The 19,607-nt window shown below is 36.3% G+C and overlaps 1 protein-coding gene across 1 annotated transcript; it reads left to right on the forward strand.

Moving 5' to 3' along the window:
• Positions 1-11,514, forward strand: LOC149848561 (subtilisin-like protease SBT4.14). Its single transcript, XM_090004679.1, has 11 exons — positions 1-172; positions 402-565; positions 702-818; positions 6,479-6,510; positions 7,663-7,767; positions 7,852-8,374; positions 8,491-8,591; positions 8,906-9,127; positions 9,733-9,841; positions 10,006-10,219; positions 11,090-11,514. The coding sequence occupies exons 1-11, from the start codon at positions 1-3 to the stop codon at positions 11,512-11,514; spliced, it is 2,184 nt and encodes a 727-aa protein (XP_089860805.1).
• Positions 11,515-19,607: the final 8,093 nt, after the last annotated feature.

Genomic DNA, 19,607 nt, shown 5'->3' on the forward strand with positions numbered 1-19,607 from the left:
ATGGTGGTTCCAGCACAAGGAGGGGCGTCGTACAGAGGAGGTTGGGCGACGGTGGCTCCTGAGCGGCGAGGGGCGTCGCTCCTTCACCGGTGGCTAGACGCCGAAAACTCCCAATCTCCCACCGTCGTCGACGTTGGAATGGTGGCAGAGGGGGATGGACCGCAGGACGAAGGTGAGACTTGAGTCGAGACCACGAGGGGCAGAGACTAGGGTTTCAACCAGGGCTCTTCTGCTTTGCAGGGATAGAGAGATTCCCCGATCTTTGCAGGGATAGAGAGATTCCCCGATAAAAAAAGATTAGGGTTTGAAACAGAGACAAAGCAATCGATGAGAGAAATCTGTGGTTTTTCCTTTCCGACGAAAATGGTAGAAAATAGGGAGTTGGGTTGTGGGTAATTAAGGAAGGGGAGATTTGGTGGATTTCAGAGAGATACATGCAGAGGAGAAACCGATTAGAGAGAGGAGGAGATTGCTAGAGGTGGGGTTCGTAGATGGAGGAATGGTTGTCATTGCTCGCCAGAGGGATAATGTTAAAAGTGCCAAAGAGAGGCTCACCGAAGGGACGGTGGTCATCACTTTCCAGAGAGAAAGAGAGAGAGAGAGAGAGAGAGAGAGAGAGACTAGCCGGTGGTGGGGAGAAAACTGGCCTGGATAGACACTGTGGCAGGTGGAGAGGAAACTGACCTAGATGAATGTTGTAGGTGGTGGGAAGGAAATCAACTTTAATAGTGGCTGAAGGTGATGGGGAGGAAACTAGTGGACGTTGCTGGGTGACGATGGTCATTAGGGAGAAGGCTGGTGGCATAGTGGTGGAAGTGGTGGGAGAGAAAAGGGGTAGGTAAGGAAGGGGAAAGATAAAAGTTGTTTGATCTCTAAATTGGATGGCTGTTGGTTAAAATCAGTTGCTGGAAAACATATTCTAATTTTCATATATATATATATGTATATACTACTAATAAAAGTAAGGTATATGAGAAACTAATTAGGCTGGCGAACATTGGATTCAAACTTACATGGAGATTAGTCTTGGGTGTGGATTTCAACAACAACATTACTTGACGGTCCAAGTAGGCCCCACAGAAAAAAGGCTGCCAACAATGTAAAAAAAGTACTTTTCTAAAAAAATTATAGGGTTTTTCTTCTTTTGATGCAGTCCATTCAGTTTCTTCCCTATGACCCATCTCTCTTCAGCTGAAACTGTTTCACCCCAACCCAGCTTCTCCCTCTCTCTAAAAAATAACAGAAAGAGAGTTCAAAGTTGAAAAGGTTGATTTATTTTCTTTGTATGTTTTTTGTGTTGAATGCATTTCCCTTTTTATCTTCCTTTGATGGTCCATTTTTTTCTTGTTGATGTGAGGATCATTGATTTTTTTGATTTTCTCGAATTTGGGGTTTGGCTAGGCTAAAAAAGGTAAGAAACTTATCTTTGTGTGTTTTTTTTATTTAACAAATCTCTTATGCTTTCTTTTGAGAGGAGAGGTGGGGACCATTGATTTCTAAGCTGCTCTTACAACTTCAATGCCTACCCACCACATTCTCTCTCCATCATTTGGTTTTTTGTGATTAATCGTTTCATTTTCTATGTGCCTTAGCTTAATATTAGCCAAATATATTTCAACTAGTTTGGAAGTGGCTGGTCAAACCCATTTGAAGCTCAAGGTGGGGTTATAATGTGATTAGGGATGGCAATGAATCGGGGGAAAATGGGGCCCCACCTTGGACCGAGTATGTAGGACATGAAACGAGAATGGATGTTAAAATCAAAATCTGTGCAGGGATGGACTTGCACTTTCTCCTGCCCCATCTTGCCTCCACACCCACCCAATCACCGATCCCTATTAGTAAAACTTTCTCTCCTTCTTTAAGAATGGTGGTGGACCAAGGGGAAATGGGGTCCCACCCCACCTCGGCTTGTTTGGACAGGGAATGGAGGTGAGGATAAAGGTTAAAATCAAAACTCATGCAGGGATGAATGGCAGAATTTTGAGACAAGGCGAGGGTGAAGACCTTGTTTGATCCCTAGATGTGATGATTTTTTTTCTAGTACTAAGCCAAACCCATAAACCCCAAGATTAAAGGGAGCAAAAAATCAATGATTCTCACATCATCAAGTAAAATGAACCATCAGAGGAGAACAAACAGGGAAATGCGTTCAATAAGAAAAACATAGAAAAAACCCTGACATTTTCAACTTTGAACTCTCTTTCTGTTATTTTTTAGAGAGAGGGGTTGGGTAGGTTGGGAGTTAGAAGACGGGTTTAGTTGGAGAGAGACGGGGGCAGAGGGAAAGAAGAAACTAAATGGGCTGCATCGAATGAAGGAAAACCTTGTAACTTTTTTATAAAAGCATTTTTTCTTTTTCTTTTCTTAATGTTGGGGCCTTTATCTTTTGAAAAAGTATATATATATATATCTACACAGTCTGGTAAAAACTATGCTCAGCACAGTTAAAAACAATATATCTACACAGTCTGGTAATAGTTATGCTCTGCACAGTTTGGGTAAAGACTGTGCTCTGCACAGTCTTTCTCTCTAAAGACAAAAGTATATAAAAAATATATAAAAGATATATATTTTTTTAGTTTTTATAATTTTTTGTCGAAAAAATGGACAAAAATAGACTCAATCAATGTTGACTGAGTCCAAAACAAGGACAGACTTGGCCTCGACTCGTTAACCGAGTTCGACTTGGCATTGACCGAGTCCGGGCCGTGTCCGAAGCCGCACCTGTGTCGGGGCTTGTCGACGTGGGTGCATCGCCTCCTTAGCCGAGTCCGTGTGACATTGATATTGGTTTTTTTTTTGTTTTTCTTTTGGGAGGATTGACACACTTATCTCATCCTTTTCGAGCTTCTTCAAAGAATAGAACGATGTGATTTAGAAAATGAACTTTTATTTTATATAATTCTACTTCCATTTGGCATCAGATAACTTTTTTGCTGTTGTTTTCTATAAATTTCACGTTTAACAGTCAGAGTTGTCTCAATTACATTATTATTCTTTGTTGCATAATCTAAATTCTTGCTTGTGTAGCTTTTTTTGCAACTTTATGGTCTTCATGATGGAGGCACTTCTTTTAATCCTCACTGGTTAAGCTGATTTAAGCATGTGTTCAACAAGGTTATTGCTGAAAATGGAATTGCTCCACGTATATATTTAAATTACTAAAAACAGAGGTGCTGATGCAGTTTGTCATAGCTCTGGGATCTTCATTATCGGTTCTCAACATGCACTAATGCAACTTCTATATGGATTTATGATTCATATTATTTAACTCAATCCTGTTACTATTGTAGCTTGTTTGTAAGGGAGTTTCTGTACAAATTTGCAATCTCTATAGTGATTGGTTTTACTACTCCAAGGTTATACATGCAGTTCAATAAGTTTCATGACAACATTTCATGTAGAAAAGATGGGCTTTTAATGAGTCTTTCAGCCAGCTAGACATGTGTGAACCTTATTACTCTTTATGTTTAGTGAGTTGCAAACAAAGAGCAATCAATTGTTACATGGTTGCTGTTAGCTTACAACATATTTACTCAGGATAACTTTTCTATACGTTGCATTTTAAAGGCCTTGGAAATAGTAGCGCACAACCTCTCTCTCTTATGATGTAATGAAAGAAATGGAAGACAAAAAGACAAGAGCCACTAAGGGCATACAATAGCACATTCACTATGTGCTCAACCACGAGTCCTTTAATGACAACACAAGAAGCTTACCAGGGCTAATACAAGAGAACAAAATATAAAAAATAAAGTTTTATTGATGAAATGCTTAGTAAAAGCAATGAGAACAAAAGGGTGCAAACAACTCCTATATATACAAGTGATTGGCATCAGTGGGCTATAAGTGTGTCTTTTCAATCAGCTGGATGATCTGCAGTCAAATGGAAGTTGTTTGGACTCATAGTTTGACTCTAGTGTAGTCTAATGTGGTTGCTTATCTATGTTTTCTTCAGCTGCTAATGTTTTTTTAGCAGGTGTATTGGGATCAGTGGACTGTAACTGTGGTTTTTCTATTCTCTATCCTCTGTTGCAGCAAGTGATATCTCATCACCTGCTATAGCACTATTATGCTAAATTCACATGATTCACAAGATAAACAACAATGCTGCTAGCAAAACTTAATTTGGAAAGATAAGCCTGTGAGAAGGTCCTAAAAACTATGACAAATCTGTCCCATTAAGTTTTTTCTTAATATTTTTGCCTTTTTATTGCCTAAAAAATTTAGGTGCCTTGGTTAAACTACTTGTGTAAGTTATCACTTGAAAAAATCATGTCCCATGTAAGTTATTACCTCAAAAAATTCAATTGTTCGCTATGATTTTGACCAAACAAAAGAGCAAAACTGTCAAGAATAAAGTGAATTAGTCTAGGATCATTCAATTTTTTGGTACATAAACAGGTTTTTTATTAGGGTTTGAAAAATCAAAATCCCATAATTATTGTTATCTTTCTAAACCCAAAAAAGCATGTTTTTCATCAGAAAGTTAACGTAATTTTGTTAAAAAAGCATAATTCAACAGTAGATTCTTAGCAAGCTGACCATATCGAAACACATCTATAGCGCCGGATTGCAGGACACTAGTTAGACTGTACAAGTTAACACTCCCAACGCGAAGAATATGTGGATCGAATAATGGAAAGAGAGGTGCACCAAATTAAACACTTATGATGGTCTTTGTTACTGGTTTTTTGTTTCTTAATATTTTTGGCGAAGCCAAATGAACTTGCTCGGTAGGTTGTGGGCCAAGTAGCAGGTCCAGTACATGGCTGAGAATGGAACCATTGACCCACATTTAGGGACAACATTGCAAGGTTCAAAGCAAACGTTTGGCTCCATGGAATCCCTGAATGTCCACAAGAGCATGGAAGACTGACTACTTTCCAGGCACACAATTTATGGTCTGTCAAGGTCTATGTTTCACTTACACTAACAGGATCATTGACTGGGTTTTAACTTGGGATCGAAACAGGTCCGGATATGGATCCGGTCTTGATTGAATCGACACTGGATCTGATCATTGAAAAGTGGCATAGCGTAGGTGTGAAAAATGGGTCTGAAGCTTCAATCCTATTCCGAAGTAGATCTGACCTATAAAATCTGAGATTCAGATAATCCATATCCGAATATGAGAGATTTGGAACAAATAATTTGGGGTTGGGGCGGATCATTTTACCCTAAAAATCCATACAATCAGTTCCTTGTTTATTGGAGAATTTTTTGTACAAAGCTGAGGATAAGCATGATCATCTTCACTTGACATTAGCTTTTTTACGTTTGACACAGTTCAAGGTGGTTCAAGCCAAAAGCTTGAATACCCCTTGAAATTCAACCGAATAATAGGACCCGAAGCTCATGGTCTTCCAACCACTTGATGAGCCTTTTAGTTTTAAGACAAAAATTGTAGGCTGTAAATATGTTCAATTTACTAATTGACAACAAGTCCTTTGAAGATACCCTAATTCCCAATTAATAGGGCAATCAATCGGTTCAAAACGTATAAGATGGGTGGTTCTACATTTAGGGTTTACAAAAAAGAAATGACGAAAATTAGGAATTGAGTCAGATCTGGACCAACCTCACCTATGCCAGAATTGGGCCCTGCTCCATTGTCCAGGGCTTAAGCCAGCCTGTTTTAACAAATGGATCTCCAAGCACGGTTTGTCTAATTGATCAGAAATGGTCATCAATGGGACTGGATCCAGAGGGACTTTTGATCCAAACTACAAATTAGACATGCTACCCATACATGGATTTTAAAATAAGATCTACATATATATTTAGATCGACTTCATATTTATGTTATTTTGGACTCAATCTGAATGTATTTAGATCCATGCATGTGTGGAAATATATACAACAATACAAATCAACCTATTTATGCTTATTTCCACGAAAACTCTCGTTTACAAACACTGTCAGAATCAGTACTACCATATAAAACTTCATATACGAGTTAAACTCTACTGCAATTTCAGTTCAGATCCATATTTGCAGCATAAAATTAAAGTTCGGATCCAGGTTGCTGGGATCCAGCTCATATATTGATTTTCCATTCTTTGTAATGCCAAGGGTATCTTTATGATTGTCTAAATGCAGAAAGTTTTCTAACATCCAGAATTTAAGGGAAAAAGATCTCAACCACAGGCTAGCAACTGATCAACTTACCACGTGAAAACAACTTACCGATCTTCTCCTTGCCCTCCATTGTGTCTAGCAAAAGTGAAGGTTCTGCTTGGGAAGTAGAGCGATTCTTGGGAATTAAGGATTCCAAAATGCATTTGTTTTTCCGTTTGGCATGCATGTAAAAGGCAGTCAAAGAAAAAGAATCCAAATTCCTTTCAAATAAATTCCCTTATTTTTTCTACCAAATCCATTTTACCAATTTCTTCCAAGTATCTTTTGCCAAACAGATAAAGAAAAATGGGTACGTCAAAAATGCCCTTCATAATTTGCTTCCTATTACTCACAGTGGTCCATTGCAGTAGCACCACGGAAAGGAAGGTAAGTAATTGATGAGACTAGCTCAAATTTATTTCTCACAAGTAGGTAGCTAGTGAGTCAATTGGATATCATTTTGCCTATTTGATTATTTGGAAGTCATAAATCTCATGCAATTATTGGTGGTTTACATGACTTAAGATTTTCTGTTGATACTTGACATAGATTAATCATTTCATATATTAAACTGTCTAACATTGGCAGTCATACATCTTGTACATGGGAGACGTGCCATCCAATTTTCTCTTAGACACGCACCATCACATGCTTGCATCTGTAACCGGCAGGTCGCTCTCTCTCTCTCTCTGTTTCTCTTTTGTTTCTCTCCCATCCAATATTCTGTTGGATGTATTTTGGTAATGTTGAATGGTGAATGTTCTCCTTTCTCTCTCTCTCTCTCCCTCTCTAAATCCATCGACAGTTGCAGTCTATCATGATATATATTTGGAGTCTTGAAGATTTATGATTTTTGGCCATCAATTTTTCAAACATTTTAAAAACCAACCATGTCTTGAAACCAAACACTACATGACTTGATCCGTATAATACCAGGCACACAAATCTCATCTGTATGATCAAACTTTTAAAATAAAACAAAAAAAATTCATAAAACCCATATAACATGCTTCATTTAGCATTCTCTTTCTCTCTCTCTCTCTCTGTATATATATAAACCTAGCTTGCCCAAACAATCATGGCTGGAGCCACATGATGTTTTCCAACCAATCCTACATCAAAATGGTAGCAGTAGAATCTCAAATGAATGAGTTTTCCTATCAAACTTAAGTTTCGAAAATTTATTTGTTATTGATACTAAATCATAATTAAGTATTTCCCAATTCCTATCACAAGCTTCACACCACAAGATCGTGGGATTTCGTCGGCTTCCCTTTGAATGTAAAAAGGCAGCTCAAGTTTGAAAGTGATATCATCATTGGAGTTTTGGACACAGGTAAGCATTAAAGGATATTATGAATGTAAGCAATGGTTTGATTAGATATGCATAAGTTGTTCCTTGGTTTTCTAGCCAACTTGACCCAGTCACATTTGTTGCTCTTTTTTTTATTTTTTTTTGAAGGAGCTCTTCTTCTTCTTTTTTTCATAAAATTGATTCTTTTCAAGAAAATGATGCCATCTTTCCTCATATAAACATAGGTATCAGCCCCATTCACAGAGCTTTGACGACAAGGATCTTGGACCTCCTCCTGCTAAATGGAAGGGCACATGTGAAAGATCTGAGCATTTTAGTGGGTGTAACAAGTATGCTCTCTCTCTCTCTCTCTCTCTCTCTCTGATTCAATCAAAGATTTACACTCCCAACCTTCAATTATTAAATTGACACAGCAAACTCATCGAAGCCAACTATTATAGAATAGACGGACCCTTCACGCAACTTCAACCCTCTGATGTACTATCTACAGTTGACACTAAGGGTCATGGAACCCACACAACATCAACTGCAGCTGGTGTCCAAGTTCCAAACGCAAGCATGTATGGGCTTGCTAATGGCACTGCGCGGGGTGCAGTCCCTGCAGCTCGCCTTGCTGCATACAAGGTATGCTGGGAAGACACTGGCTGCTCCGACATCGACATTCTTGCTGCCTTCGACGATGCCATCGTCGATGGTGTTGATGTGATCTCAATCTCCATAGGCGGCATGAACAATGGATACCTTAAGGATGCAATATCGATCGGGTCGTTTCATGCCATGAGTAAGGGAATTATCACGGTGGCGTCGGCCGGGAACGATGGCCCTGACCCTGGCATGGTGGAGAATGTGTCACCATGGATCCTTACGGTGGCGGCGAGTTCCATTGATCGGCAGTTCAGAACCAAACTTGCACTGGGCAATGGCATGCAGATTACAGTATACCTTTGGCTCTTCACTAAAATTTTTCTTCACAATCATTTTTTCTAGCTAGGTCGCTTGTTTTAGCTTATATATTAAGTTTGTTAATTTGGTTCTTCTTTTTAAAATGACAGGGCATATCATTAAATACTTATTCCCTGAATAAGAAATATTACCCACTCATCACTGGGGCTCAGGCAGGAAGCAGTTCAGGTGGCTACGGGCCATATCCAACGTAAGAACAACTGCATACTTGTATAGTCTTTGGGTTCCTCCGGAAAGTTCAAGATAATTTTTAGAAATTCTTGGGGTTCGTTTGCGCGTGTAGTGTATATATATATATATATTTATATAAAATCTCACGTACACGTTAAAAGAATTCGCTACAAGAGGCAATCCTTAGGTTTTTGACCATAGAGATCCGATCCGTACGGTTATATTTGTCAAAAAATATTTTTCAAAAGTGGGTTGAAGATTCGCACCCTATAAAATGATGTGTGCAATAGGATTATAGCTTGTACTCATGATTTCTTAACAATTTGTTTGCAGTTTTTGTGATCAGACTCTAGATCCCAACAAGGTGAAAGGGAAGATTGTTCTTTGTGATTTGGTAAATGGAGACCTTGACTCCAGTGTTAGGGACATTGGAGGGGCTGGAATCATCTTTCAGAGTTACAAAAGCCAAGACGCAGCTTTCCCTTTTGCTCTACCAGCAGTTTTAGTGGATACCAACAAATCAATGACAATAAATGATTACATCAATTCCACTAGGTAAGTAAATTGAAACTCAATCTCCTCACTTAAATTCTTGACATGGGTAACAGTTACAATGAAACCTTGAAGTGAGAGGCTTCCATGCATTGACCACCACTATACAATCATCTTCACTCCCTTTTTGCGCAATTGCGTAGTTGTTGTTGCGCGGTGGCGTGTATCGTAGGTGACGATCCTTCTCTGTCAGCCTACAGCTCCTTCCTTCTCGGTTGGGACCCTAACCTTGTTCATCTAGCTAATTCCAGAGGAGGATAGGGTTATTTGTGACACAGACCCATCCTTGAATACCACCCGAATTCGTATTTGGGAAGCAATTCGATGTCAATATAAAGTTAAGCAATGGAGTAGTCATATCTGGAACTCTAATTAAAGCCCACCCACGATATTTGGCCACATCAATAAGACTGCCAACTCTTGACAATGTTGTCTGCAATGGGAGACTGAAGCCAACAGACCTTCCAAAAACCTGATTTTGCCATCTTAATTATTCTCCAAATTAAGATCTATGAATTGCTATATTACATCACGTATATACTTGTTGCACAAAGATTGTTCCAAACATCATCCATTAAAATTGATTTTTTCCTCTATTTTTCTTGAAGGTCGCCTTATGCAGTTATATACAAGTCTTATACAGTTAATGTGAGCATTCCACAAATTGCATCTTTCTCATCTCGTGGCCCGAATACACTCTCACCAAGAATCCTCAAGGTAATGCAGTATTTTACATGCTTAAAAGGGAGAGAAAATCGGGTCATTGGCTGAGTAGCTACTCTGCCCAATGACTGGATGCCATGCATCCCCTTCTGTCCTCTAAATGATGGGATAGTGCTAATCATTGTTGCTTGATCTAATAACCATACCCTTGATTACAGCCTGATATCACTGCCCCTGGGCTAGATATTCTGGCCGCATATACACCATTATCTTCAATGACTGGGAAGAAGGATGACGAACGAATGGTTAACTATAATATAATGTCTGGAACTTCAATGTCATGTCCTTATGTGAGTGGTGCGGCTGCATACGTCAAGTCTTTCCACCCTCGTTGGTCTCCTGCTGCAATCAAGTCTGCTCTCATGACCACAGGTAAATTTGTTTTCTATTTTGTTTTATTTGATATTTTTCATATATAATATTTGCTTTGCATTGACAATGATGCCTTAAAACAAATAAAATACACACTAGTATCTGATTGTAGATGTATAGATCTGTCTTTGTGGTTTCGTAAGTTTGATCCTTTACTTCACTCCAAGAATTCTATAGTTGGTAGATTGCATCAAAATAGTAGTGTTGTTCTCTGTTTTTTTTTATTTGCTTCGGTCTGTAAATGTGTGAATTTGGAAATCCATTGATTTGCCTTTTGCAAACAAAAATATAATGTGAGATTAGCCAAATAACATGCCAATAATTCTATATTGCAATTCATAAAAACAATCTGCAAAATGTCTCTGCTCTCTCCATTGAAATGAATACTCAATTCTCAACATGGTAGGTTGCCAATATAAGGGAAAAAAAAAAAACCATGGCAGGTGCTTACAAATAGTTGCAACGAGGGCAGTTGTCATGCTATTGTATATGATGTTATATTCCATAGCAACTGCACATCTCACTTGATGGAGCTATCTATGTATGGCCCCCCGCTTTAACATTCTCATGGTTTCCAAGTGAGATGTACAAGATGGATTGAATACAACCCATGACCGTAACTGCTCTAGATGTGCCTAACCTTGGAAGTTGCTAACCCAGATAGCCCATTATGTCTGAAGATTCAAAGGTGCCTATACCATATCTTTAACCGTTTTTCTGTCTCATTTCCAACAAAGATGATGGACCCAAGGCTGAATGAGGACGCAGAATTTGCCTACGGTTCGGGTCTATTTGATCCAAGACATGCTGTTCACCCAAGCCTAGTGTAGGACATGGACCAATTGTCATACGCCCAATTTCTCTGTAAAGATCACATAGACGGTGCTGCCTTGGGAATCGTGACTGGTGGTCAATATAACAACTGCTCCACCATACCTACCGGCCAAGGCTATGATGGTCTCAACTACCCATCGATGCAGGTCCAAGTTAAGAATGGATCCGACCCGATCCATGCCGTGTTCTATCGCACAGTGACCAATGTTGGTGCAACAACTTCAGTCTACAAAGCAATGGTCAATGTCCCAAGTGAGCTTAAGATCTGTGTCACACCAGAAACTCTCTTATTTAGCAGACGGGGACAACGTCTATCCTTTAAGGTAGAGGTGAATGGTGATCCTCTTGGCGCCAATCCTATGGCATCAGCTTCACTAGTTTGGGATGATTCAAAACATAAAGTCAGAAGTCCCATCGTTGTATATCAATTGGCTCCATTCCAAGGAATCACCCACATGTAAAATGTCAAACTTTCATGATATTGAAATTACACTTTTACTTTATAAGAAGAATTGTTCTTTTAGTAATTATTTTTTCATGTAAAACTTATTTATGACTTATTTTGGAGAAGGGGCTCAAGGATGAGCAAAAATGGAGGCTTTATCTACCCTTTTTAATGTTACTTTTTTCTCTCTTCAATTATTACTTTCTTCTTCTTCAGTTTCCCAAATGCTTCATATTCAAATCTTAAAGCTTGCGCTTGGAAATGAAACGATGCATGGTTGAAGTGTTTAGCCTGCATGCAATAAGTTTAGAGTTCAAATCCTATTCGTTATAAGTTTGAAACAATAATTTATTTTGTAAATGAGCCGAGTTTGAGTTTGGATTAGTAGGTTTATGTTGTAAATTCTATTATTTTCAACTATGAACAAGTATATATATATATATATATATATATATATATATATATATATATATATATATATATATTGTAAATGAACTAGCTTGTACTTTGCTTGTTTGGCTCAGGCTTTTCACGAACTCAACCATGGCTCAGTTCAATCAAGAAATGAGCTGAACTTGAACACCCTCTACAATCATGGATTATCATATGGTGTTTATATATTCTCCAACAGTTGAGTTTTTCTTCAATCAGACAATACCTATTGTTTTTATTTATTAATTAATATTCTTTTAAGGAAGTAAAAAGTATGTTTTAGATTATGAATTTTCAAGATTTTGGTATGTCTTTAAATTAAGTGCTAAACATTAACGGATTATAATACTTTGTATTGTAAAGTTTTAAATGCATTGTGAGCCATCCCTTTCCACTTTTTGAAAAACATGTTGAGATGTAAAAACTTCACAACAGTTGGTCGGTTGAGGGACAATGGCAGATTAATGTAGCTGGACAACATAGTTTAGCCAACAACTTCAGGATTTGTTGTGATCATTGGCAGGAATGAGGATTAGGAACAATATTGACAAAATAAGGTGAAAATACGAGAAAGATAGAGAGTAAAATATGACCTCTTGTTACTAGACACCGGCCAACCTTTTTGCGACCTGGCTTCCGAACATGTTGGTTCAACATGATCATGTTTAGCGGTTCTAGAATTGGGACCTCTTTTGATAGCTCATCTCGAATTCAGCTGTCTCAATCACCGTGTTTTTAATTATATTTGTATATGTCATGAATTAATTTCTACAAAATGAGAATGTTTGCCTTTCTTCTCAAAAAATAAAATCTTCACAAAACATATATCTTGTTAAATAAATTATAAATAATAAATATATAAGATTCAGTTGATGAAACACTCAAATATTGGAGAAGGAGAGTTGCCTGATAATCATTGGTTATAGATTTTGGACCTTCTTTTGGTTGGATTATATCTTTGCTTTACTTATGCACACACAAGTGCCTGTGTGGATGGTTCATGGGATTAAAGCTCCCTCAAATAGTGATTTTCTTCCAAATGATTAATGAATATGATGCAAGGGTCCAAAGTGGGATAGTAAAAACTACACCACGATCTATACTATTGCATAATAAACTATCAAAACACTAAAAATTGACTGAAGATAAAACGAAAATTTTGGAAGCTTAAAAGAAAAAAAAATAAATCTCTAATCGTCCCAAATTTGTTTGAACAATGATTGTTTATAGAAAAAGGAAAAAGTTTATGAATCCAAAATGAACCTAAAACCTAATAAAAAAATGAAATCCAATTTAAAATTCAAATAACAAAAATATATGCAAAAGGATCCAATCAGTGCAAGGATTCTTAGGCAGTACAAGAAATTTTGAATTTAATTAACTATGACAAATCTTGAGAGTAGCCGAAACCCATTGCAGGCCGCCACGAGGGACAAGCTTCATTTGAGATAATGAATGGGCTACATCACTGTGCTGGTGTGGGCATTTCGGTGTGTGCGTGAGATTTGTTGTGCCACTCTCCTTGCACTCTGCATTATCATGGAGATCCTAATCTGAACCTGAAACGCTAATAACAAATCCATATCTGGGTCAAAATAAGAATCATATCTGAATCTAGATCTAAAATATATATTTTATAAAAGTTAAAATTTTAACTTGATATTTTAAAGAATTGCTATTATAAAAACCTGATATTAATACAATAATTTTTTAAAAATTTATGACTTATTAGTATATATCAATAATTTTCCAAGATTTTTCAATAAAAACTAAATTCTTCAAAGTATTGCAAGATTACTCTTAAAAGTCCTTGGGTTTCATCCCTACCAAAACAAGCACTACACATAATTAATCCACCAACTCCAAATAATCTGCCAGTTCTTTCCTTTTGGCACTAAATTATAAGTCGATAAGAGATCTCTAAAAGAGTACACAGAGCTTCAAATTAGACTTAAAACCCCACCATGGCAATCCAAATATTTTTTTGAAACCAAGGACGGGACAAGAACATTTCATCTTTTGATTCCTCTGTCATGCGATCCAACATACCTCGATTTGCTTTTCTAAAAATAAAAATGTGGTTGATGGTATATGTCAACACCAACACTAGAAAATATAGAAAACAAACAAAAATATAGAAATTAGAGATTAAACACACCCCAATAAATAAAATAAAAATAAATAAAAGTAAACTTACTATGGACTTTGGTAGCCCTCCTAATGACTTTGATGAGCACAACAAATCTGTCAGAGTTGTCACAAGATTAAGACTCTATTCAGGTCTGATATAGTGAACCCAACGAAGCAATTGTAACACACCAAAATTTTAACCAAAAAAATTTTGAGAATTTTTTTTCTTTTAAAACTAGTAAAAACAACCTTTTTCTTTGGGTTAAATATTCTGGGTGGGTTACTGTATGAGCAATCATCATAACTGAACTAAAATACAAATAGCATTCACTATTAAAATTTAATTCAGTCTCAATAATTAAAAAATCATATTAGAGTATTTTCAATCTAAAATAACAATAAATATTTTTGCAAAACTATTCTCAAAAAAGAAAAAGATTGGCTCTCAACAACGTTGAAGCTTTCCACATTCGCTCTGCAGCTATACATCATACCTCACTTGAAAATCCATAAAATGGGTCCGACTCGTGGAAGCCTGTTTGGAAATAACGACCCAGGTAAACCAAAACTAGTATACATGATCATATTTCAACAAACTCACATAATGATGCAGTCAATTATTCATTCAAATATACATATCATCACAACGCATCACAAGAATATCATTTATAAATAGTTATAATCTTATGCATGATTAGATAAACGTAAATGCACTGACCATTCAAAGACATAAGATCTTTCATGCATGAGTGACTTTAATTGTTTTTATTTAGGTTATTGTTTTACGTGATGCATGCCATGCTTAACTAAATGCACAAACAATTAAGGTTATCATTTCTTAACCCTGTGGGTATTACACAAACAGTACCTAGATCAAGATCATGACCATGACTTAGGAGGTACATTCAAACAATTTATGGTTATGCTCTTGACGGACATCTTTCACTTGTCCTGGGTGAGAGCTCCCAACACCACTTTCCTGATGCATCAAACTTCTACTCATGTGTTTCGCGACCTACCACCCCACGACTAATGTGGAGGCATTTTCCTATTTTTGTGGCAGAGAAGGATCAACCTTCCATGCTCAAAACAAGTTTCATGAAGTCGTACTACTTACCCTCTCATTATAAGCTCAATAGAATCAATGTTTACATGATTAAGTCTATTATTTATCCATGCATATACATAATGAGTATAATTTTAGACCTTTAATTTGGGTTCATGAATGCAAAATTCAATGCCAAAGATACTATCATGTAACACATGCAATTATAACATATCAAACTCATTTATGCATTCACTTATAGGCATTGATCATGATTAACTATATGCATTTTTACAATATCATATAAACACGTAATGCATAACACATGCACTTCAAAAGCAGTGTGCATTCAGTCAAGCACATGCAAAAATTTCTCTTTTCAGGTCATCTTCCTTTAGGCACTTAGTACCTGCATAAACACAACATTATAGGTTGCATCTGCATGCTTATTTAGCATTTAAAAACATAGGCTCAAATCATACATTCACTGCATGTATTGCTTAACCGATTCATACATGGTTCGGGATTCGCTTAGGCCCATATCTGCTTTGTTGTTTCGACTGTGACAGCTCTATTCACAGTCTAAGAAGTAAGTTTAAATTTTTACAAAATGTAAGAAATTTTACCAGCTTTCCAATCCTGCAAACCGTTAATAAAAACTCCTTTGGATTAAGGAGATATGATCGATTTAGGCTCATGTATACTTGATTGTTCTAATTGTCATTGTTCTATGCACATTTCAAGAACAAAGTTTAATTTTTTCTAAAATATATGAAATTTCCTCATCTTTCCAACACTATAAACCGTTCATAAAATCTCCTTCGAATGAGGTAGATATGATCTATTTATCCGACATATGTCATATCTTTCACACAGTAGAGAATAGACACATGTTCCATATTTTCTTTTCACAGATTCATGAAAGCAAATTTTTTATTTTCTTTTCTTTTTATGGGTTTAGTTTAAACAAAACCCCAATTTTGAAAACCGGTTTGGTTAGTAAAAACAAACATAAGTGTTCTTTCTCATATATATATATATTTTTATTAGCCATGACGAACTGAATGTATACTTACTTATAAGCATATTAGTTCCACCACTTCAATATGTACAACAAGGATAAAGTTTTGCAAAATACTTACATGATTTCAAATACATTTTTTCCAATAAACTATTTTTAAAACTCTTTCGATTGTGTGGCTGCAACTCCTTGATCAACCTAACTTCAACAAAGGTTCAGACCTCTTACACTTAATAGTGGAAGGATAGAAGCAAGAAAGAAAGATAAAAAAGAGAGAAAATAAGAGAGAGAAGAGAAGAGTAGAGAGAGAAGGCTAAAAATTCTAAACATACCAATAACGGGGGGGCATGAGCCCCTCTTGGCTCTTTATATAGTTTTTGTCTCCTTTACAAAACTTTCTAATTCCTAAATTTTCAGCCCAAACTTTCTAAATTTCAAAACAACTTAGCCTAACACACATCACTTATTTGTTAAGTTTTAACTTATATATATTTTTTCTCTCTTTGTTTGTTTTATTTTTAGGAAACTTTTGAAATATCAATTTTCAGGGATTCTAACTTACAACTTTTAAATTTAATTCCAACATGAGCTGCCACATAAGATGGGCCCACATAGGAGGACACCCCACATGTGGACCTCTATCATTCTATTAAACTTTGTTAATTCAAGTTTTTCATTCTATAAAATATATATTTATTATTTTATGCTATTTTAGAGTGGATTTCAAATCCATACAAACCAAATTTTAACTTAATAAAATTACATCACATACACATAAAATTAAACCTAAATTCATCTAAAATCATATTTGACTTTATTTCGACACAATTTGCCAATTATTTTATTAAAATTCTAACTTTTTATAAATTCAATTTTGAATGAAAACTTCAATAAAATCAACTTTGATTCTTTATAAAATATCTTTTCAAATTCAACTTAGACTAATTTGCATTTTTATGTTTCTTTCATAGAAAAATCCTTATTAATATTATTTTATTAATTAAAATGCTCTAAAAAGTCAAAGGTGTTACATTTAAATTATTATTGATGATTAAGTCAAATTTGAACTAGATCAAAACTCAAAATTCTATTCACAATAAACTATAAAATTAGATTCAAAATAAATCTAGATTAAAAATTAAAACCAGATTCAAAATAAATTCCTTATTTGAAATTTCTTCTAAATCTTGATTAAAGCTCAAATTACAATTTAATCATATCTTAAGTTCAAATAATATTTTAACATTAAATTTGCCTTTATTCTTCTTAAAAATATTAAAATTTTATGGGTTTTTGTGATCGTTGCAAAGTTTTTTCTTTTCTTCCTTTTTAGGAAAAAAAGAGAAAAACTCTCGCAAGGTCTCACTTGACCTTTTATAGAGATATTTTGAAATTACTCACCTCTATTTTGAAATTTATGAGAAAATGAGGAGACGCGATTCGCTCGTCGGTACGATGTTCAACTGTTTCTAGCACCTTTACCAAAGGTAATCAAACAAAGGATCGAATTCATGCCTTTTGCTTTGCCTAAATTTGTCTAAGTAATTATTCTAAGTTCTTAATGCACATGGAATCATGCTTGTGCTATAATTTTGAACTTGGAAAATATGTATGCTCTTTGGAAATGTTTCAGAAATTTGGATTTTTCCAAGTGATTCTGAAATGTATTTAAAAACATTCTTTTAAGAAGTAAACTTTGAAGTTCAAAAATCAATTTTGAATTGAAAGGTTAAAACTTGAAATGAACTTGAATTGAAAGCATGAAATTGAAGATTTTGAAATTGGATTCAAAGTTGAGAACTTTGAAATCTAAAATTAATTGAAAATCAAATTTGAATTCATTTTGAATAAAGAATCAAACTTAGAAATTGATTTTGATATTTGAAATCATAATTGAACTTGAACTTAAAATTAGAATTGAAGTTTGGAATTCTGAAAGATTGAGTTTTGAAAAATGAACTTATATATTGAAATTGAATTTGAATTTGAAATTAAAAGTTGAAATGAAAACTTGATTTGAGACTTGAATTTTAACACTTGAATTTGAAAATGAAATTTGAAATTAAAATTTAGAATAAAAAAATTGAATTTGAAATTAGAATTGAACTTTTAAACTGAATTTACTCTGAATTTTGAGAATTTCAAAAATTGAAATTGAATTTTTGAAATGAATTTACTTTGAATTTTGAAAATGGAAAATCAAAATTGAATTTGAGATTCATTTTTAACGTTGAATTTGTTTTGAAATTTAAAGTTGAAACTCAGAATTCCAGTTTAAATTGGGATTTTGAATGAAAGTTAAAAGTTTGAAATTTGATAAATGAAATTGAATTTTGAAAAAGAAATTGAACTGAAATCATTTTGGAATTTGAAAATTCAAAATTTGAGAAATGATATGGAGGGCCTGTTGATTTGCTCTCAAAGAGAGATCAGAAGCAAGACCCTAGAATACACGCGACGAGCTATTCATGAGGAAGAAAGGTGAGAGAGAGAGAGCACCTGGCTGAAGGAGGTGCGGTGGATGACTGCAGTCGGAGGTCGACCTAGGGTTGGAGCACGACGAGCGAGCGAGGGTGATGCAACCCCCAAATCTGCAAAGGATCGAGGATCCACAGTCGAAGGCCCTCTTCAGCAGACATGAAACCCCCAAAACTCAAAAGAACTTGCTGTCTGAGGGGCGGTGGGGCGTAGCTGCAGAGGAGGTCGAGCGATGGTGGTTCCAGCACAACAAGAGCCGTCGTGCAGAGGAGGTTGGGCGACAGTGGCTTATGAGTGGCGAGGGGGGTTGCTCCTTCACCGGTGGCTAGATGCCAAAAACTCCCAATCTCCCACAGTCGTCGATGCTGGAATGGTGGCAGAGGGGGACAAAACGCAGGACGAAGGTGAGACTTGAGTCAAGATCGAGAGGGGCAGAGGCTAGAGTTTCAACCAGGGCTCTTCTGTTTTGTAGGGACAGAGAGATTCCTCGATCTTTGCATGGACAGAGAGATTCCACGATCGAAAAAAATTAGGGTTTGAAACAGAGACGAAGCAACCGATGAGGGAAATCTGCGGTTTTGCCTTTCCGACGGAAATGCAGAAAATGGGGAGTTGGGTCATGGGTAATTAAGGAAGGGGAGATTTGGTGGATTTCAGAGAGATACATGCAGAGAAGAACCCGATTAGAGAGAGCAGGAGATCGCTAGAGGTGGGGTTCGTAGATGGAGGAATGGTTGTCATTGCTCACGAGAGGGATAATGTTAAAAGTGCCAAAGAGAGGCTCGCCGGAGGGACGATGGTCGTCACTTTCCAGAGAGAGAGAGAGAGAGAGAGAGAGAGAGAGAGACTAGCCGGTGGTGGGGAGGAAACTGGCCTGGATAGACACTGGGGCAGGTGGAGAGGAAACTGACCTAGATGAATGTTGTAGGTGGTGGGAAGGAAATCAACTTTAATAGAGGCTGAAGGTGATAGGGAGGAAACTAGTGGACGTTGTTGGGTGACG

Source organism: Nuphar pumila, chromosome 1 (assembly GCF_984573655.1).
Source record: "Nuphar pumila chromosome 1, dmNupPumi1.hap1.1, whole genome shotgun sequence".
In the NCBI taxonomy this organism is placed as follows: Eukaryota; Viridiplantae; Streptophyta; class Magnoliopsida; order Nymphaeales; family Nymphaeaceae; genus Nuphar; species Nuphar pumila.

Coding starts and splice junctions, on each gene's coding strand:
- LOC149848561 (XM_090004679.1), top strand. CDS start 1: ATGGTGGTTCCAGCACAAGGAGGGGCGTCGTACAGAGGAGGTTGGGCG. Junction 7,768..7,851: donor CATTTTAGTGGGTGTAACAA/GTATGCTCTCTC, acceptor AAATTGACACAG/CAAACTCATCGAAGCCAACT. Junction 8,592..8,905: donor GGCTACGGGCCATATCCAAC/GTAAGAACAACT, acceptor ATTTGTTTGCAG/TTTTTGTGATCAGACTCTAG.